This window comes from Boleophthalmus pectinirostris, unplaced genomic scaffold (genome assembly GCF_026225935.1).
Source record: "Boleophthalmus pectinirostris isolate CB_2022bp ecotype Guang Dong unplaced genomic scaffold, ASM2622593v1 HiC_scaffold_5, whole genome shotgun sequence".
Lineage (NCBI taxonomy): Eukaryota > Metazoa > Chordata > Actinopteri > Gobiiformes > Gobiidae > Boleophthalmus > Boleophthalmus pectinirostris.
Window position 1 is genome coordinate 29,200,023 of NW_026571404.1, and position 23,017 is coordinate 29,223,039.

The 23,017-nt window shown below is 38.3% G+C and overlaps 1 protein-coding gene across 1 annotated transcript in view; it reads right to left on the reverse strand.

Moving 5' to 3' along the window:
* The window catches only part of pcdh15a (protocadherin-related 15a), a 412,089-nt gene that overhangs the window by 70,934 nt on the left and 318,138 nt on the right, over window positions 1-23,017 (reverse strand). The window contains exons 25-26 of the mRNA XM_055162873.1: window positions 18,003-18,143; window positions 2,714-2,841 (exon numbers count right to left, since the gene is read on the reverse strand). Of these exons, the coding sequence (XP_055018848.1) occupies window positions 2,714-2,841; window positions 18,003-18,143 (269 nt within the window). The remainder of the gene's footprint in view (window positions 1-2,713; window positions 2,842-18,002; window positions 18,144-23,017) is intronic.

The following is a 23,017-nucleotide window of genomic DNA, read 5'->3' on the forward strand; positions in this document are numbered from 1 at the left end:
CTCCGCTCAATTTCGTTTCTCTCCAGCGACTAGGAAGTCAGGAATCGGAATGCACTAGACAGTTTGCAAGAACCCAGGAAGTTGTACATCAATCAGTGAAGAGCTACGAAGCCATGATGTCAAACTCAAGCGCCTGTCTGGGTCCCTTTTGTGATACAGCACAACAGTAAACAAAGCGGTCGAGATGGATGTAGACGAAGACATACATTCTGTGTTGGCAATGATTCCTGAGATCGAAGATTTAAAGCTGGAACAAAGAGAATGTTTGGTGAATTTTATCAAGGGGAAAGACATTATTGCCCTTCTTACTATGGGATTTGGCGCATTACATATGTCACGACCAAATAACAGTGATTGGTTAAGTGAAAAAGTACCCGCTTATTGTTGAGCGAACGAATCCTAATACTGCGAGGTTAGACGGTTTCCACGAAGTGAAACTGGCTGATGAATCAGCTATATAACACAACAAAACACTACAAAATAAAAATAATAATTACATCATTACATTTATAACCATGCTAATTTACTCTCACTATACTTTTGGTGATTTCAAAATGTTATAACAAAAAATAAAATAAAAACTATCTTATTTCTTGTTGGACAGAAAAGTTTTCCAATGTTGTGTCTCATATCATAAAAAATTTAACAATAAGGAATTCCTGAAACTGAAAATAAAATCAATATGTGTCTCGACCAAGGACACAATAGCAGAATGCATTACTAATACATTGTGTGCCCATACCTTCATACCTCCCTAATGCATTATTATTATTATTACTAGTAGTAGTAGTAGTAGTAGTAGTAGTACTAGTGGGGACTGAACCACCAAGCTCCAACACAAACCACTAGGGGGCCACCAGTTCACCACACAATAGGAAGCAGTATTTCAAATATGTACACATGCTAAACTACACCTGCTAGTCACTCTGCTTGTGTAGTACCCAGGCACAGTGTTGTTATTGTCAAACAGGATGTGGCTCCATGCTCCACTGGGATTACTGTGGCTCTGATCCCACCTGCACACGCACACACACACACACACACACTCGCGCACACGGAGCAGCACCCACAGCCCGGTGCAGAGATGTGTCCACAGATACAGAGGGAAATCAAAGTGTCTCATAACAGGAGCCCTGAGGTGAGTGTGGCAGACGGGAGAGTGTGGAGCTGCAGAGCCTGGCCTGCATAAGGCTCACTCAAGTGACCTCATTGGGAAGAGTGCAAGCAGAGGAGCAACATATGTAAGGAGAAATTTTTCCTGTGGATTTGTATTGGTATAAATGTAAAAAAAAAAATTACAAAAATCTTAAATATGATAATAAGTATTAACTGCATAAATATAAAGTTATATTTATCTTGATTTGAGTACACAGAACTTTTCTTTTCTTATTTGCAGTGCAGTAATATATGTCTCTTCATTTCAGAGACTGTATATTTGCATAGACTGTATATATAAATGAACTTAACAACTCCACAAATTAAAAACTCCAGAAGTAAACTTTCTATTCGTTTTTCCCATAGGCTTTTAGAATATTTCAAATATTAAGAATTCATTGACATTGTGGAGGCTAAGCACAAATTCACAGGGGGCCAAAATTCAAAACTGGGATTAAGTCGTGAGCCAAACTAAATATTTAATGAAAAATTTCAACAATATCTGCATGTTTTCTCTTCTTTCGAGATATGTAATCTTAAACATTTTCTTATTAAAATAAATGTTTAATAAAAGTTTTGCTAAACATTGAATCCATAATAAGCATAATGTAAAATAATAACAACATTTTAAATAAATAATGTCTCTATAGTCTATCTGTAGCTGGAGGGCCAGCTCTAATACATATTTGATATGATCTTGTGAGCCAAATATAATTATATCGCAGGCCAAATTTGGTCCCTGGGCCTGAGTCTGACATGTCTGAGCTATGTGGTAACTAATATCAATAAGGGAGTTGTCCAAAAAACTATTAAAACACAAGATTTGGCTAAATATTAAATAAAGTTTATAAACTTTCAGAAATAGATTTTAAATGAAATTATAGGTCTTGAGATCATTAGTTATAATGCATAATTTTTATATGTATGTAGTATGTTGGCAAAATTAATGAGAAATTTACTTCCAGAACCAGGTTGATCACTGTTGAGCTCTATTGGAAAGAACCCATCTTAGCATGAACATAACTTCCTGGTTAGTGTGTGGGCATAGTCCACACTTCAAGCTGTGTCCTAATACATTGTGCCTATATATAGTGCAGCCATTTTCTTAATGAGGACATGCTACATAAGTTTTGTATCTTCAGGCTAATCCATTAAGTTATATTTATGCTGTGGTGTATTGTTTAAAAGAGAACAGACATTTTGTGATGGCCCTATATTACAATAAATGGACTCTTGTGAGCTTTAATCCATGTTTCATTCACACATGTTTGAGTAACCCTTTTTTATTAGTCTGTCTACATCCCCAAAGCTCAATTTTCTGTCAAAAATGAGATGCCATGAACCAGTTTTCAAGTTGACAGCTACATTTGACTTTTAGTTCAGTAGAGATCGGCAATTCCAGGGCTGATATCATAAAAATGATTCTACTGACGATACAGGGAGTTTAAAAACACAGTGAAGCATTTCCTGTATTACCAAATGATATCACAAGGTGGAACAGATGGTTTTCAGTTTGAGAGAAGAACTTTTAATGTGATAATAAGAATAGAATACTTACCACTATCTTGAGTACGGAGCTGAAGATCTTAGTGTCTTCTGTTACTCCCCCGATGTAGAGCTTTCTGGAGAAAACTGGAGCATGGTCATTTTCATCCTGCACCTCGATGAATACTTTGGCTGTGTTGGCTGAAAAAAAAAAAAGAAAAAAAATTAAACTTAAAAAATCTGAATACATGTAGATGCAACAATCAATAATGGTTCCTAGTTGTGATATGTCCAAAGTTAATACATTTACAACCACACGTTTTCTAGAAATGCTGACATCAATATGATTTTCATGGATACTAGCTGGGTCGAAACTTCAAAAGGAAAGTTGAAAATGTTTCCCCCAAATATTCCTGAACTCAAAATGATAGCATGTCCACAAAGCTGTCTGTAATAGATAGCTTCTGGCCAGTGTGCACCCGTTCTGAAAAATGGGGGCCCTGTATGAGGATGGGGTCACCACGAGAGGAGAGCTCTGTCAGTGACCATTACATCAACTGTCAATTAGTCAGACTGGTTTTATTGTTCATTTGTGCCAAGTCCTGGATCTTGTGGAGTACCTCCCAGGGACAGTTTAGTTCAATAATGAAGCTGAAGAACACACTACATGGGCGGCAGTAGCTCAGTTGGTAGAGCATTCGCCCACTGATCTGAAGGTTGGCGGTTCGAATCCAGCTCTCGACATAAACATCACAGGTTGAGCGGTCAGATCCACTGACCCACAGGTTGGCTGGTGTGATTCCAGCTCCCACAGATGAATGCTGCTGTTGTGTCCTTGGGCAAGACACTTAACCCACCTTGCCCACAGTGTCTGTGTACACTGGTGGGTGAGTGGTTCCTTGTTGTAAAGCGCTTTGAGTGCCTTGAAGGTGGAAAAGCGCTATAGAAAAATGTGACCATTTACCATTTACATTAATAAATCAAAATTAGTAAGAAATGAATTTTTTATCTTGAGTAGTAGATTTTGAATATTGGCCAATTGAATAAGTATTTTTTGTCTTTTCTTTTTTCAAGTAAAGGACTGTGTATGTCTGTGTGTGTGTATGTGTGTGTAAGCAAGTAGTCACTGCTTTCCGTGGAATGTTCCATGGTATGACATTAACATTTCCATCTAGTATTTATTTATGACGGGTGTTTCTATTGCTCAAAAATACAATAATTCCTTCTGAGAATAGGAGCGACTGAAGATCTGAACTGCAATGTAGCGTAGTGCTGTAACCAGTTTGTTTCTCTTGTGATAGATGTGATGTCATAGGTTTAATCTGTACTGTGGAACATTCTAGACAAAACAATAATATTTCCATGGAGACATCAGGTCTCCATTAGAAATGTTATGCAGTGCACCTTTATGTACACCACAAATTTTTATCTTATTTTTAAGAGGTATAATGCATTTGCATAACCTGATTTATTAGCTGGTTTCATTTCATGGAAACCATCTGACATCGCAACATTAGGATTCATTTGATCAACAGTAGGTAGGTACTTTTTCTTATTTAACCAATCGCGGCGAACAACGCTAACTGGTATATTAGTCTTTTCCCAAATCTTGTAGGAAGAAGGGCAATAACGTCTTTCCCCTTGATAAAATTCACCAAACATTCTCTTTGTTCCGGCTTTAAATCCTTGGGAATCGTTGCCAACACAGAATGCATGGCTTTGTCTACATCCATCTTGACCGCTTTGTTTATTGTTGTGCTGTACCACACAGCTCTTCGCTGATTGACCGATGCGATGAATACACTTACACGGTTTTGCAAACCGTCTAGTGTATTCCAATTCCTGACCTAGTCGCTGGAGAGAAATGAAATTGAGCGGAGGCACTAGGTGGTGCCAGCTTGGCTAGCATTTGCATTCTATGACTAGTGAAAATGTAAGCAAATTAGGATAAATAGTACTTTAAAAAAAAATTTTTGAACAATACCACATTCCTTATAATTGTCAATTTTCTCCCAGTGTCCACTAGTCACCACCACACTCTTTCTTCCCTTCTTTTCCTCCACTACAGCAGCAGAGCCGGCAGCCACCCCAGCCTCTTCATTACCTCCTCACTATCACTAAAGACTGTTACTGACTGAAATACAGCTTCTTCCTCACATGAGCTATTTCTGATTGGTTGAATCAATCTGAGAAAGCAGTATAATAGATGTAGTTCTGTAGGCTGAGTGGACACATGGTAAATGGTCAAATTTTTATATGGCACTTTTCCACCTTCAAGGCACTCAAAGCGCTTTACATCAAGAAACCACCCACCCATTCACACACACATTCATACACCAGTGTGCACAGACACTGGGGGCAAAGCAGTTTAAGTCTCTTGCCGAAGGACACAACGGCAGCACTCACCTATGGAAGCGGGATCTGACCACTCAACTATTGATGTTTATGTAGAGCGCAGGATTCAAACCGACAACTTTCAGATCAGAGGACTACCAACTGAGCTACTGTCGCACGCAAACGTACAGTGCATTTGTATTTGCTCTACTGTAGGAATGAATGTACAAGCAGCTATGTTAGAAGTCAATACTGCCCTTTAGCCGTGTACTTTGGATTTTTGTTCCAAAGTTCATTTTATCGTCTACTTTTGAACTATTCACAAGTTTCTTGCAGTCCACCCACTTGCCTGACTGAAACTAATTTGTGTATAAGTGTGATTGATGTAGTCGCTAAGCTTGGCATACTCTTGGCATACACATTCAGAGCAATGAACAATTTACTTCTTGTTGCTTCTTTGTGCTAAAACTTCAGAAACGAAAGCAGATCTGTCCATCACTTAGACTTAACTTGACCTTACAGTAAAGTGTGAATTGCAGTTTTTTTGTTTTTTTTTCCAGCTGTCAACTCTTGAGTGAGTAATGAGGAGGTTACTGTAAATATACCCAGAAAGAACTAAAGACTGAGAAAGTCACTGTGACTTCTCCCTAACCATATTCTCAATAACAGACAAACAAGCTTACCATTTTCTGTTGTGTTTACCCACCAATTATAGAATGAAATATAGAGGTGTAAAATGTACTTTGTAAAATGCCTGATGAAATCCTGCTTTCTACGACTATATTTTAAGACCTAACCTTCCCAAGCGTAATAACTTTAGGAGCATCATTTACTCTTTGGGACTTTCTTCCCCCCATAACCCATGGTGCTACACTAGAACATCAATAAAAAAGTTCTACTCGCAATTGCTTTCACATTATTGGAAATTATTACTTGAGCAGCAGCCAATAAGGTAAGAAATAAGAAAAAGTATGAAAGGGGCAGAAAAGTTTACATTAAATTACTAGCTTAGCTGCCACTTTTAAGTATTTTTTTGGTTAAAGATTTTTCTGGAATAGGGTTATAGGGTCTGGAATGTTCAACAGTATGGGACAAGCCCCCTCATGAAACCAACTGTTAGGTTACTTGATTAACAGATTAATTATGTAATATTGTTTACTTTTTGTACGATGCACACTGCAAAAACCAAACAGCACATCTTTATAAAAAAAAAGGGTAAAATGGGATAAGAAGTTGTGTATATGTTTTATGGATTCTTTCCAAAAACACAGAGTCTGGGCAGGTCCAAAATAAGTGAGAGGTGGTTTCATTTTTCAGTTCGCAAAATGTACAGTTTGTGTCCATTACCCTTTTAAGATGATTCTTTAGCAGATAACAGTGATGTAGAAGTTTGTAGTAGATTTCCCTTGCTTGTTGGTGATGAGATATTTGTGAAGTAATGTTCATACATTTTTCCATGGAATATTGTCAGTAGAGTCGGGCTGCTGACAGCACATGAGTAGGGCTCCGTTTGGGAGGTGCACTTGTGGTGATAGTCACTCTTTTTCCGCAGCGACTCATTAGAAGGCAAGTTTAATTGAAGATAAAGCCAAGTAAGTTCCTTTTGAAAAGTTTTTCAGTTTGGGCTCTTGGCACCACTAATGACATCACTCTGTTGCAGCCAATGAAATATCGGCACGGGTAACCCTGTCGTCATATCATTGAATACATCTCGGAACGTCTAATAAACAAAATGTAACTAAAACGTGTTAAATCAATACTACTGAGTTTGGAAAAACATCTGAATAAATTTTTATTTTTGTTTATTAAAATAAAACGGCAAATATTGGTAGGGACTATTTTGTCTTCCCCAAATATTGGCTGTGACATGTCCCTACCATCCCTATGCAAACTTATGCCCTTGGTATGGGGATTATGCATATTTATTTCTATGGAGAGAGCAGGCGACGCCAAAGGGCCAAGTTACATGTCAGATCCATGGAGAGGTAAGCCCACTCACAGTTAGAATGAAAGTTTTTAAGTCAATAAATGCCATGTTATTGAGTAAAAGAAAGTAAATTTACATTTAATGCCACACTGGGACATTTCAGAAAAAGCAACAAAATCTCAATGGAGACAAGCAGATGGCAGACTCTGTACCAGAAAAGATACACAGTGCGCCTTTAAGACACAGATTCTTACTGTAAACACCGCTACCTCGTAATTTGTCATGACTACACACTTTTGCATAGAAATCATAAATATGTGTCCGCACCTCTACAGCAGGTTAGGGTAAAAAATGTGCACTGTCAAGCACCATTTTTCTTCTGGCGCTGTGCAAAAATGCAATGTCGTCTCACGTTGGGAGCTAAGGGAGCACCCGGAGAACAGGCACACAGAAAAAACTACACAGCACATCGAATTATGGAGACAAAAGCAGCGATGTTAAGCACAGAAGGAGGATTCAAGGGGGGCTGGAAAGAGCTCCCTTCCTCTTCTGTATCCACCCGAATAAAAATAAATCATAGCCTATAAGCATAAATATGAAGCCGTGTCCACCCTCCTGTTCAGGTACTCATACACATGCAGAAAAAGAAATGGGTCCATTAGGAGGAAAAATGGCTGCTAATGTAGAATAAGGCGCGCCCGGTGGCTGGGAGTGCATTTTCATTTAGCAAACATGTTTAATTGATTTTTGCCCTTCTTCCTGATTGTGTGTGTATCTGTAGAGTCTTGTAAACATGTGCAGAATTGCTTGTTAGTGTGTCCTATTGATTCTGCTGTTTTGTTAGCGGATGTAGATTAAAGGCCTAATCACATGAAGTGAAATGGTGCTATGAGTTCTACATTGGAGAATTGTTACAGCTGGTACTGATGTGATTGAAATAAGTCTGTGTTGTGTCTTGAGGAGGATATTATCTCTGCAAGTGTTTAAAGAAGATGTGACACATAGATTTTTTATTTTACATTGGATATTGATCGAATACATCTTAGTAACATAAACAGGTCCATTAAGTTAACCAGAGTGAGTGAGTACCTTTTCCAATAATCACAAGTTAAGAGCAGAGAGATAGAGGAGATGGGGAGTAGGTGAAAATGGGAATTTTTTAAGCACTCAAGTCTCAAATACAGGAATCCAACACAGGATTATTCAAGCATGCATAAATTGTAACACACTACAGGAGAATTTGGGTGATTTTAGAGTGACCTGACTTTGTGTCTTCGTGTATGATTTTGAAGCCACTGCGCTCCTCATGTGTGGTGGAGCTGCTCTGTCAGATCATAACCACCAAACATAAGTGTCAGAGGCAGACGGAGTGATGGATACAGACACGCAAGATACAAACAAAAAGAAAAAGAAACTTTACAACTCAGCTCTTGTAAAGTTGTAAATGTAAACTGCAACATTTTAATTCATATTATTCAAATAATGACATCAGGTCTACAAAACAGCACAGTTAATCCAGTTTAAAGCGTTCTTTAAAAGTAAAAAGGCAAGAGTAGTTCCTCATGTGTTTGTTTACATCAACACACCGTGGATGGAGGTGAAGCTGCAGATTAACAATAGTGACACTACTTCCTACTTTATCTCCAACCTTCTATGCTTTAAAAATCATGCATCTGAAGTTTTGCTCCACAATTCACAAATAATAATAACAACACAGTTTAAAATTGCATCTAAACCAGAAGTGCGGCGCTCTGATCTTTTGAACACTCAAGAGTCTCAAAGCAAGTTGTTTTACTCTAGACAGGAAACAGCTGACGCAATTGCACTCACAACTTTATGATTGTGGTCCACAGCCACATCAGCAGCAGTCTTTGCGATGGGAGATTTAAAATCTCATAAGATTCTCCTCGTGTCTGTAGTGTGCACTTTTTGTTGCATGTTTAAAAATGGTTTGAGACTGAAAAATCCAGTAGTGTGGTGGCCTATACTGTTTTAAAAAAAGGTACTACAATCACAACTGCCTAAACCTGCAGGCCGAGGACACATACACGTACAAATACACACACACGCCATCCCTCATATGAAAGTACAGAACCTCCAGAATTCACGCACTGTGCCAGAGAAGCAGAGATTGATGTGGGTGCTTTAGTTTAGTGAGGCATTTTCAGTTTAAACCAACTGGATTTCAGCATTTAAACTTTATTTGTAATTAGGGATAAATCAGCATTATAATTCTTGGCGTATTTAAAGTATATTTGATTTGAATGTTTAGTAAGTCAAAATCTTACATACAGTTCCTTTAAGATACAAGTAAGACGCTGATGACATTACAACAAGTTGATTTTACATAATATGCATCTTTAATGGTAGTAACAGTTATCAATGTCATGTATTCTTCAATTGAGGAAATTTGAAAAGCAGTTAAGTAGAGGATTTTTTTTTTTTTGGTTGGGACATTTTGACTTCCAGCCAGAGGCCCTTTTCCACTTCTAAGGCGAGCACTGAACTTGAGCTGATCCTCTCTGTGCTCGTCATCGTTTATTTGTGAGACTCTGAAGTTGCTCTATTGTCACTCTGGGCATTATGTACTTACTCTGTGAAACACCTCTTCTGTCACAATAACAGCTAACTTGGTCTGATCCTCTCTTCTTTAAGATGTGGACAGCTCAGGTTCAGTGGTTGCCTCAGAAATAAAAAAAGGCTTCTGGTTGGAAACTGAATAGTCTTTTCCAGTTGCCTGCTTTTCAAATCTCCCTGACACACATTTAATAAAAGTGCTACCTGCAAAATGAACAGCATGTAAGATTTTATATTTCATAAACATAACCTTTTGTATCTGAATATGAGACAAACATACTCAAACCAAATAGCTCTTACTCGGGTTGTTTTGATACTGATACTGGTATCGGCAAAAGCTCCGATGCAGCACATTTTTCAGGTATTGGTATCGGTGAGTACTCAGACCAAATCACTGTTCTGATACCAATCTGTATTTTCCATAATGAGGACCTGTAGATGCTACCGCTAACGCCCAGGGCAGGTTAAAGGTAGACTATGGAGGTTCTGAAGACACTTAACCCTCTGGGTGTCTCTCTTGACTTAAAACATGCTAATAATGACTGAAAAGACATTTGTATTACTTCTCTGGTGCCTCCATTTATCCTTTGGTGTGGACACTCAACTTAATACTAGTTCTCAAAATCCAATTTCTTTTTCTAGATTTTCTTTTGAAATAGCCTTTTAGTAGATTTATTTATAACACTTGTACTGTAACAAAACTGAAATTAAAATATAATACATTTGAGATTGTGGTGTTTGGGCAAACTAACCCAATGCTTAGACAGGACCATGTGATTGGTCCTCTGTCCTCCTATTGTCTTCCGGCAATAAGGAATCTTGGGGTGATTGTGGACTCTATGTTCAAACCGGACAAGCACATTAGCTCTGTCATGAGGTCCAGCTTCTTTCAGTTGAGGCTGCTTGCTAAAATAAAGCCCTACCTCCCTGAGGTGGATTTCGAAAAAACTTTCCATGTGTTTGTAACATTGCGCCTGGAGTATTGCAATTCTTTGTATGTAGGGCTGGACCAGGACTCCTTGCAGCGCTTACAACATGTCCACAGCTCTGCAGCTCATCTGCTGACAAATACTAAGAGACGAGAACACATTACACCTGTCCTGTGCAACCTGCACTGGCTCCCTGTCTTATCAGGTGCAGTTTAAAATGTTATTGATTGTGTTCAAATGTTGAAACTCTATGGGTCCAGTTTATTTGAGGGAATTACTGCAGCCCTACACTCCCAGAGCCCTGAGATCAGCTGACCAGCTCCTGCTGGTCGTGCCCAAAACTGGGCTCAAGATGAGAGGTGACAGAGCCTTTTCTGTGGCAGCGCCCAGACTGTGGAACAGCCTTCCTCTTTTTGTCACATCCTCTGTCTGTAATGCAGTTTAAGTCTCGACTGAAACCTCACCTCTTCTCCCTTAATACTAGCTAGGCAGGATATCTTGGTGTTTTTATTGTATTTTCACATGTATTGTGTTATCTGTATATCTGTATATATTTTTGTTGACTTTTATGTGAAGCACTTTGGTCAGCTGTAGTTGTTTTTAAATGTGCTATATAAATAAACTTAAATTGATTGAATTCTTAACACTAATATGGAACTGGCCCCAAATTCACTCCTACTGCTCCACTGCGTCGTGAGCTTCATTTGACTGGAGTCCAACGCTACGGGTGACATCACTTTATCTTAGTCCACTTATTTAAAAAATCTGTAATAAAAAATAAATAAAAATCTGCAGAGTATAGGCTACATATGGCTCCTTTACCTTAGTTCTTATGAGTTGAAGCATATGGCACACAGTAATAAGGTGCTACGTGCCAGGGACTACATCAGAATGTTTAAGCACGATTCAGGTGCTGCAAACTTCTTTTGAAACTTGAGCTGTTAAGCAATAGCAATGGCCACTAAAGAGTAGTACACCTCATCATCAAGTTGCCAAATGGTGTTACAAATATGAGGTAGCAGCATTATAACATGGCTTAAAGTTCAAAAGAGTCAGTTTTGTGTACTACAGGACCTTTAACACGAGCTTCTGAGAAATTATAAAATCTACAAAGAAACGTGTCAGATTAGTAGTTACTAAATGGTGTTACTATTAATAAAAAGTAATATATTCTTCAAAGGCATTAGCGGTATTGTGATGGGCAGTCTCATTTGAATCCTTTATTCTTCACAGCAGGACAAAGCCAGAGCAGTAGTCCACGCTCTCAGCTCTAGTGACACATTTTCTTTGAGTTCACATTTTTCATTTTGACAAAGAGTTGAGCACAAAAGCCAGATTTATGCGCGAGATCAGTTTTACAATAGTGTGCTTATTAGAAGTCATTAAAGGCCCTGTACCCAATGTTTCCCCATGTATTTGAGCAAAATGCGTCTTGTCCCAGCACAGATTTATTGTATAAGCAGCTCTTTAAGTCAGAGTCAGTCTGCTGCGTACTGTCAGCATCTCATTAGACAGTGTTTTATTGTTTGATAATCAAACAGTGCATCACTAGAATGCTAGTTGTTGTTAGTTTTACCACTGTAATTTCTGAAAGTTGAAAATGAAAAGTGCTTATAAACTAATTGCAGTGAAAAATTAAGATGCTGTGAATGCATAAGGTAAATGAGGAATAACTTTGGACCATAGCTAACAGTTTAAAATGAACTTTTTTTTCCCAAGTTTTTTGAGACAGTACATGTACAGCTCCTTTAAACGGTGGTGAAACTTAAAGTAAAAGCAGTAAAGTATTGCACTTAAAGGGACAGCTCAGTACTGTAGATATGTGGAGACACTTTTTTAAATAATCCATCCAGTCCTTGTATTTGCAGAGGTCGCTGGTGCGAGGCTAGTGCATGTCAATGGCCACTGTTAGCCTGCCACTAAAAACAGTCTTACCCACTCCACAGTGCACCCGAGGCAAATCTATTATTACGCCAGACTGTCCATGTGAATGTGTCAAAAGAATAATTTTAGAAGTAAAACTAATCTTGTATCGCATGAATTGTCACATGTTGAGGGAATATTTTCTCAGCAGCAGTGGAATTTTAATCTGCTCTAGTTAGTTGTGATGGTATGAACGTGGCCATAACTGGAACAGGCTTCTTCATGTGCTCTGTGTGTCGCTATGGCAGCTGCAGGTAAACAAACTATTACAGAGCCAGTTGGTGCTAGGTGATATCAGTCCGCCACTACCGAGCTTTCTATCAGGAAGTACAACTCACTGCTGCTGCTCAGACATAAATCCTTCAAATGCAAGGTTGGTTTTATTTCTAAAATTATTCTATTGACACAGACATTTACATTGACAGTCTGGTGTAATAATAGATTTGCCTCACGTGCTCTGTGTAGTGGGTAAGACTGTTTTTAGTGGCAGGCTAACTATGGCCATTGACATGCGCTAGCCTAGCACCAGCGACCTCTGCAAATACAAGGACTGGATGGAATATTTTAAAAAGTGTCTCCACATATCTACAGTACTCTGGCTGCTACAAACGCAGAAGAAGGTTATTTTGCATCATTGTGTTTGAGTAAAGAAAAATATACAAATAAAAATAGCTAGGAAAATAATTGTTTCTGTTGAACAAAATTCAGCATAAGTCAAAATCACTACATTTGAAGCTTTATTAGAGCTCAAAATCTGCGTGAAGTACTTTTACTTTTTACTCTTTAAGTACATTTTTACACTTTTACTTCATTTGATTTTTTCAGGTGATACTGCTTTTACTTTAGTATTATTTGCTCCAGTATCTGTGCTTTTACTTAAGTAACAAAATAGAGTTCACCACTTCCACTTCCACCACTGCCTTTAAAACTAAGTAACAGATAGAAAGTATACATGCGAAGAAAGTCTGAAGAAGAAAAGGCCAAGACATAAACATGCATATGGAGAACGCTTTGTCTTTTATAAGTGCATTAGCAATTATGATGAAAGCATGTTGTGTAATTACTGTTATTAGTATGTACAGGAGGGCGCATATGCTAGCAGACTTTTATATTATTATTCATAAATGCATAAAATGGACTGAACATGGGCTGGTTCTTAGCTACATCCACTCTGGCCCTGAACTGTTGTCTGGAAAAACTCGTAAAAAAAACATTAAAAAATAAATAAATCCGACAGTCCCTGACGTCCACATGAAAAAACTGCATACAGTGATTTACAAAATTTGAGTTTTGGCCGAGAGTTTGAAAGCTATTCATCATGTTTATGGATGGTCACAGCCACAGCATAAATGATTGAATAAAATACAGTCTCCATAATGAAGGAGCTCTTTTAGGTGCATGTAATAAATAGTCCAGTTTTATCACGTTAGGACAGAAATGTATCCAACAGCGAGTTGTATTTTGTTACTGGATGTCGGAGTGCAGGAATAAAAATAAAGACAAAAAATTGATATTGGATTATATGTTTATGTTCGTGGTACTGACTGTGTTGGAGTATGCAGTAGTCTAGAATCTGGGAATTTATGGATGAGAGCTATGTAGAAGTGTAATGGAAGTTTTTACATGTGTAGTAAAATGTCGGCATATGTTGTAGCATGATGGCATGGTGGTGAACACACTGTTATAAAAGGTATAGGTATACACACATCACTGGTGCAAAGCTACCAGTGACAGACTACTGTCAACATAGAAAGTGAGACAAAGCCTGCACTCTCAATACCAGTGTTTTTAAAGAATAAATATAAAAAAAAAAAAAAAAAAAAACACTTTCATTTTGTAGAAGCAGCCTGTTTATATCCCATTCTCTTCTTGGGAGCTTCACCTGCTCTAAACCACTATATTTAACAGAGGAGATTAGGTGCTGTGCTTCCTTAAAATGGACAGCTACAGGGTTACCATTTCAAATGTTGCTCCTATGTTCAGATATTTGAGTCTTTAGTGCTCTAGATGTTTTTCTAACATAACTAAGTCCACAAGGGCATTTTAAAAGTTATTTTGTGCACTATAGGGCGCTCTGGATTATGAGATGCACTGTCATTAAATGGTCTATTTTCGAAATTTTTTCACATATAAACCGCACCAGACTATAAGGCGCATTAAACGAAACACAACAGTTAGATAAGTCAGTCAAACTTTATTTAACACGTTCACAATAACTCTCAACTTTGTTCAACTGTAACGCAAAAAAAAAAAAAATAAAAAATACTGTCTAAGACCACTAAATTGTTAGTGTATTCACAATAACTCATCATTGTTCAAACAGTTGGACGATTATGGCGTCCAGCACACCCGCATCCCTCTTGTCATTATCCGAGTCAGTGTCGTTACTGTTACCTGACAGTTCAGTGATGATTCCGGTCTTGGTGAAAGCTCGGACCACAGTTGATACTGATCCTTAGCCCAGGCGTCCGTGATCCATTGGCAGATAGTGGTGTAAGTCGCTCGGCGCTCTCTCCCTGTCTTGGTGAATGTGTGTTTGCCTTCTCTCATCCACTGCTCCCACGCAGCTCGCACTTTAACTTTATAATAGCTTTGAGTTTAAAGTCTGCCTTGTAAGCGTGTCTCTTGACAGGTGGCATTTTTATATTAAAAGGAATCACATGCTTCTGACTACGGTGGCCGTAATGCTGCAAGTGGTGCGTCTTTGTAGTTTACTAAAGTTGTACTAAGACACCTGAATAAATTCATATATAAGGTGCTCTAGATTATAAGGTGCGCAGTTATTTTTTTATGAAATTAAAGTCTTTTAAGTGCGTCCTGTAGTGCGAAAAATACAGTAAATGACATTTTTGGTGTAGCATGTTCCTTTGATTTTCATAATCTTCCCTATGGTTGGCTGTGTACACGTTTTACATTTATTAGTAAAATAACATTGTGTACATAACCAGCAGCAATGAAGGTCTAAAAATGTACAGTTTCTGGGTGAAATTAGAGCAGACATAACTAGCATTTGTCTGAAGTTTGGAGGATGCTTGTACACTGCTTGAGGAGGCTCCTTGAACACATTTTGCAGTGATGGATCTGCGTTCACAATGTACCATTGCTTTCATAGGATGTTTTCAATGTCTTTTCCTTGAGCGGAATATTTTAAATACACCTGAGTACGTTTCAAGGAGCCTGTTGGCCTGTAAGAAAAACATTTATGGCACCAAAGACTCAAACATGAACATAGGAGCAACAATAGAAATGGAGACCTAAGAGGTTAGAGCAGGTGAAGCTCCCAGGAAGAGGAGGGGTTATTAACAGGCTGCTCCTATAAAGAGAAAGTTTTTGTATTTACTCCTTAAAAACTCTGTTCCCTAGTGGCCTAAATCAAGAATATGAAATGAAACACTTCTTATAAAGTTATGTTTATATCTAATGTCATTTACTTGACCTATGATAACATATGATTAATGTACTTGGGGAATGGCTTATGATTTCCAGTGTATATTGTGTTATATATTGTGTTGTGTGGACATCTCCTGTGGCTCACTTTGGAACTGGCCAACCGATCAACGGGCAGAAGATTTACTGTATTTTCTGCACTATAGGACGCACTTAAAAGCCTTTAATTTCATCAAAAAATGACTGTGTGCCTTATAATCCAGAGCGCCTTATATATGAATTTATTCGGGTGTCTTAGTATGACTTTAGTAAACTACAAAGTCGCACCACTTGCAGCATTACAGCTACCGTAGTCAGGAGCATCGCAGAGTAAAACATACTGTGATTCCTTTTAAAATCAAAATGCCACTTGTCAAGAGACACGCTTACAACGCGGACTTTAAATTCAAGGCTATTATAAAGTTAAACTGCGAGCTGTGTGGGAGCAGTGGATGAAACACACATTCACCAAGACAGAGAGACAGCGCCGAGCGACTTACACCACTATCTGCCAGTGGATCATGGACGCCTGGGCTAAGGATCAGTATCAACTGTGGTCCGAGCTTTCACCAAGACCGGAATCATCACTCAACTGCCAGGTAACAGTAACGACACTGACTCGGATAATGACAAGAGGGATGTGGGCGTGCTGGACGCCCTAATCCCCCAGTTGTTTGAACAATTATGAGTTATTGTGAATACACTAACCATTTAGCGTCTCAGACAGTATTTTTTTACGTGTTACATTTGAACAAAGTTGAGAGTTATTGTGAATGCGTTAAATAAAGCTCGACTGACTTATCTAACTTTAGTGTTTCGTTTAATGCACCTTATAGTCTGGTGCGGTTTAAATGTAAAAAAACTTTGAAAATAGATCATTCAATGACAGTGCGTCTTATAATCTAGAGCCCTATAGTGCGGAAAATACATTGGTATATGGGAGTGGCACACACTGAGAACCATGACCTGACAAAGATCCACTGGTCCAAATGGTGTCATTCATTAAATGCAGTTTGGGAGTAATTGTGCAGGCTTTGTCTCACTTTCGATGAACACACTGTCCCCATAGCATATAGGTCAAAGGTTTGAGTCCCAATGGCCTGGAGACTGTACATGGTCTGTACTGTGTCTAAAGATAGGTTTCCCTTCAGTATTGCAGTTTTTCCATCAACAAAAACATGCAATGAAGGCTAATCCCATCTACGTACCTAAAAAATGTAGTCTAAATTGTGCTATCCAATTAACAAATTTGGTCTAACAATGTTTTATTCATTTCATTTAATATTTTAGTTGTCATTATAGTACTGTCTTTAGGAACTAGATGTTTCTCTAGGAGGTTTAGCTCACTGTGCTTCACCCTTTTTTGTCCAAAGCAAAAAAAATAATAATCTCACAAGCTCATTTTCCTCATGTGTGCACAATCTTGTCAATTTTGTCTCACAAAAATACCAGGTTTATCTTTACGTTTTGAATATTTTTCCAGCCAAATCATAATTTATGTCTGTGATTTTTCAGTCGTCCATGTAGGTTCCCTCGCAAAAGAAAAAAAGACTTTTGTCCAGTTGCCAGAATTCAATTTACTTTTGCCAAAAAATTTCATGTGTACTTCCACTTGATAAAAGAATTTCCCTTATTCAAATGCTTTAAGGGTATATTAACACTTGTCACATCAAAATTAGATTAGATCAGGGCTAGACTAAACCAAAATTACACTGAGACTTAAAACTGTTTCTAAACCAGGACCAAACTAAGACAGGACATTACATAGAAAAGTCTGTCCTTGAGGTGTTGTTAAATTTTAAACAACACTCAAAAGTGCTTTAGTTGCATCTTAGATAAACTTTGGACTTTTCCTACACAGTTTTTAAGCCCATGAACCATCACAGGAAACATTCTGAAATTAAATTGTGTTCACAGCAAATGCATGCCTCTATGAACAAAGCAACCATGAAGATAAAGGGCTTCAATATTTACTTGTTCATTCTCGTTACTGACAGCAGAGGGAGCTCTAGCGCCTAACTGCCTTGTTGAAAACTGAAATAAAGTTTATTATGTACATTTTCCAAAAGTGCACATTAATTTGAGTTAAATGTGAAATACTTATACCAAGGTGAACAAAAGGTGGAACAAAATACTGAATCCTTTTAACTGTATTCTGCTCTACACCTACTCACAAAAGCACTACCATAGCTCTGAATATGTGGTACTACACTTTGGATATGGACCTCTTCGTGAGTGGTACTTACATTTAGAAGGCACGCGCAGGTTGGACATGACCACGATCATGGAGTCAGCCTGCACCCTGAGAATGTAGCTGGTCACGTTTTCGTAGTCCAGAGGTTTGGCAGTGGAGATCACCCCCGTCATGTTGTTAATCTTAAAATCACCTGCCAAGAAAATACCACAATCAACAAAAACAATACATGTACTAAAACAGTCTATAGAGGCAGAAAGAGCAGACGTTAGAGAAGAAGAATTTGGGAAAAAAATATCTAATTGTGATTTTCTGACAAGCTTTTAAATGAGCAATTAGCAATTTGTTTTTAATAATAGAATTTTGTTCAAAGTTGACATTGTAAACACATCCAGAAGAACTGACAAAAGCAGTGAAATATGAACTGACAAATTAATGCGAGAATCACATTTAAGCAGAGTTGGGCAGAGTAGTAAGTACTTCAAAAACAATAATACTCAAGTAGAAATAAAAAGTAGGGAAAATGACTAGTCAGGTAAGAGGAACTTAAGTACTTAATATCTGATTTATAATTTATAATTTATATAAAGTTAATGTAATTGGAAGTACAAAAAACTAAATTAATGCACATCTGATACTTTCAAAGGACAGACACAAAAATGAGTAAAAAATACATTATATCTGAAGGAGCAGTGCAAGAAACATAAATGTTAAAATCATTTCATGTTGTCAAAATAAAGCTTTTGTCACTTGTAAACTTACTCACAGTGGGAAGGGTAACCAACACTTTTACTCAAGTATGAATACTGTTACTTCAATAGAGACATTACTCAAATAACAGTAAAAGTATTGCGTTAGAAAAGTTCTTTTAAAAGTATAATGTCTTCAAAAAGTTATCCAAGTAAATGTAAGTGAGTAGTACCCAAGCATGCATTTCAGAACACGTGTGTACAGATCCAAACTACAGGTTTAACAGTTTTTCTTGCAGAAAAAGGCAAGATATTTTGTTGTTTGAGGAGACATTCAATTTTTTGGCAATTGTGTCCATTCCAATTTTGACTCAATTTCAATTCATCCTGCAGCCCTCGCAGACATATTTATGTAACAGTTTCCACCTCCCCTTTGCTCTTATACGTTCTGAGAGCTTGAATGCGACCCTGTGGAGATGGAACGCATTTATCCTTTACAGGCCAAACTGTTCATAAGTGCAGCGCATAAAAGACTTCCCTTTCATGCTACATCTCATACTGAGAGAGCTTTTTCAGTGCTTCCGGGAGCACCTGCAGCTTCCACCACGTAAATTCTCCAAAAAACGCTTTGAGTCGGACGCCATATGACCACGACATTTGAAGATTCGTATTTAAGTCTGACCTGTAAATAGATATAGTGAATGGCGTGTGGAATCTCAAAGTGGGATTTGAAGAACCAAAATGAGTGTTATTATGACTGGAGCGCTGCTGGAATGCTTTTAAGACATTTTCTTCCTCAAAAGAGTCAGAGGTGGTCCCACTGAATATACTGTAGTTGTAATTCAGAATAATGTTATTGTGGTGAGACTGCAGAGTTTGATATGGAACTAAATAAAGAGTGGAAAAGGCTTACAATTACATAAGTTCAAAGGGCCCATAGTATTCAATTTCCGTATCTATGTTATAATGTTGTTTCCTCGTCACTAACATACCTGTAGCTGCTTTTTATTTCATTCACACTTTGATTCACATGTTTAATCCGCCTTGTGAAGTTAGAATATTGACTCTCGTGAAGGTGTATGGAGTTTTAAAACACAGTGGAGTACTTATCATATCACCACATGACATCACAAGGTGGAGCAGAGTGTTTTCTGTTTGAGAATCCAGCCTAAATATGCAGGGTTTTTGTGTTTAACATGTGTGAATGAAACAAAACACAACTCCAGGTATGTTTCTGATGATGAAACATGATAACATAGACCAGAAAATAGTGCAATATGAACTCTTTAAGTTATTTAACCTTACCACGTTCTGCTTCATCTAATGTACATATACACTGATCAAGCAAAACATTATGACCACCTGCAAAACAGTGGCAATAGTAAAAACAAACTTGCATTGTATAAGGCAGTTGAACATTTTGTCTTCAAAGAGAATGGTAGAGAGCCCGAACGATGATGTAGACCACAGGTGTCAAACATAAGGCCCGGGGGCCAGATCCGGCCCTCCAAGACCTTTAATGTGTCTCTTGGCTGATTTTCTACTAAAATATTTTAATTATATTTTCTATTAAAATCTTGTTAATTTTCTGCGGTGTTTATCACAGCAGCGTCTCCAGTGTCTCTGTGCGTGGCCCCTCCCACCAGAGCAGCACAAATGAAGTCTCTTTCCAAACGCTCTTAAAGGACGATCGTTTTGACTGTTGACCGTGACACCCTCATCAGAAAAATGTCCAACATGAGAAAAGTGGAGCTGAGCACAGGATTTTACAACAAAAATGGACTGCTTCCTATTTGCATACAAGTTCATGTTAAAACTTTGTGTTGAAATTGAATTTTTCTTAAAGTTTCAGGTTGTTCATAATATTATAATATTATAATAAGAAAGAGTTCATCAATTAAAAAAGATTTCTGTAATAGATTTTCATTTCTCTGCACAAATATTTAAACTTATTGTTATTTTTGGGGTTTATATGACATGAGTTTTCCGATCCGGCCCCTTTGGGATCAAAGTAGGTTGGATACGGCCCCCGGACCAAAATGAGTTTGACACCCCTGACGTACACGAAGAAAGGTATTAAATCGTGGCCTCAAATTCCTATTTCATTCCCACAATATGTAATTTGTTCCCACGGTTTTGTTCGTTCGTTCCCACGTTTTAGCCAATTCATACATATCATTACAGGTTATGCATTGTAACATGCTGAGGACAAACCGTTTGTAATTCGGAGTGTGGGTGAAATTCTGGTTCGTTTAGAGCCACGAATTTACCTCAGCACGTTACAACCCATCCATGCATCTCTACTATGTGTGTGTATGGTCGGACTAATGGGCTTTCGGACCAACAGGATAACCTGATGATGAACCGGTGATGTGTACGAATTAGCTAAAACGTGGAAACAAATTAGCTAAAACGTAGGAACGAAACAGTCATTTGACGATTTAGTATCTTTTTTCACGTACGTCATCAGGTGGGCTCCCTAGAATGGGTTAGAAACAAGAAACTGGAAAAATAGACCAGTTTAGATTTAAGTGAGTTTGACATGGCAGTCCCGTAACTAGGAAATGTGTTAGCATGTTACTTGTTGTTAGCTTTTTTCATCATCATGGCAAAACTCCACACTGGCCTCTGACTGTTGTAAAAATCATTCATGAACTCATCACGGCGAATAATTACAATGCTCAGAATGTATAAGGAAAGTGAGAAATAACTTTGGAGGAGAAGGGTTAGAAACAGGAGACTGGAAAAATAGGCCAGTTTAGATTTGAGTGAGTTTGACATGGCCTTTTTGTGATGGTTAAATGTCTGGGTCAGAACATCTTTAAAATTACAGCTCTTCTGGGGTGTTCCCGGCTGGAATGGTCAGTATCTATAAAAATAGTCCACTAACAACACTAAAGTGGTGATGCACAGAGAAATGGTCAATAATAATTGGTGGTTGCAATGTTGCTGTTGCTGATCTATAATGTGTGGATTGATGCTTTGCAGTGACCTAACGCTGAGTTCTGCTTGTATGTTTATGGTGGAATATTTGGCAGTTACCATGGTGATATAATGCAAGTCGGGTTGGGCGGTATCCAAATGCTGATACTGTTAAACCTTCTCAGTATTTTACCGTGGTATACGGTATTACCAAATTGTTTTAATATGACTTTGATAAGCTACGACTGCTATACGGTCTCTGCGTATGACTTGCAGACTTATCTCTCAAAAGTTTCACATTAACCATCTCCAGCTCGATACATGCACAGAACAGACTCACCTTCAGCCGCACATTCTCTGTCACAAAAAGAACTCTCATATTCCACTGAATCGTGCCCTTTAGTCTGACAGAAGTTAAACAGTATCAGTGACACATGGAAAGAGCTGTTTTTATCAGCGCTTTATAGTTTATGCAAATGAACTATGTGGTTTTAAGTTCTGTTTCTGTGAAATGTAAACAAATGTGCGCTTGAAGCCAAAATGCTGCCAAATTACAAAAGTACTAGTATTTTTTTTCTGGGACCAACTCGCTTGCCACCTTGTCTTAGGCTACTTTCAACGCTCAATTCAGATTTTTTTGTGTAATCTGATGTTTTTGCGAGGTTGTTCACATTTCCAATTAAAAGCGACTTGTATGTGATCCCCTGTGTGACCGTTAAATGGCCCGAAAATGTCCCGCATGCGCACTGGAGGACACAACGACGTCAACCGCAGCGAGCGTGCTCTGTGTTTATGGAAGCATGGACGCGAGCATTGAGCACCTGGCGATTTTATAGTTCCTCTCGTACCGGAGCCAGAACATGTACAACTTACTTGTTTTAAGGAGGAGATTGAGAAGGAGAAGGACGAGGTTTTTGGCCCTGGTGTTTTGTGGGACAGTAGCAGCGACGTCCATTGAAAGGAACGTGTGGATGCGGAGACGTAGCCAAGAGTGGTGAGTGGTGATGTGCTTCGCTTCAGTGACATGGAGTTCATTAACAATTTTCGCCTACTTCAGCGCAGAATAGTGATGTTTGTGGCTTGTTGATAACGTGTAGGTCGAATGAATGCAATTTGGCCGTTCAGACTGAAGTCGCATGTCAGAAGATCGGATATGTATCGGTTTCAGGACCACATTACCAAGGGGCCTCGGTTGCATTTGAAAAAATCGGATCTGTGTCGTTCAGACTGTCATTAAAAGATCGGATACAGGTCACACAGAGGCCAAAAAATCGGATTTGGGTCACTTCAGGCTGCAATCTGAACGCTGCCTTAGTCTCCCTTATGAGCGTCACGTGACAACGGAACCAAACTCATCGAACGTCATCTCCCCACGCAGTTAAAAGAAACATTATAGACAACTGTTAGTTTTAAATCATGGTAGAATTAAAGTGAAAATACAACCACACATTCATTT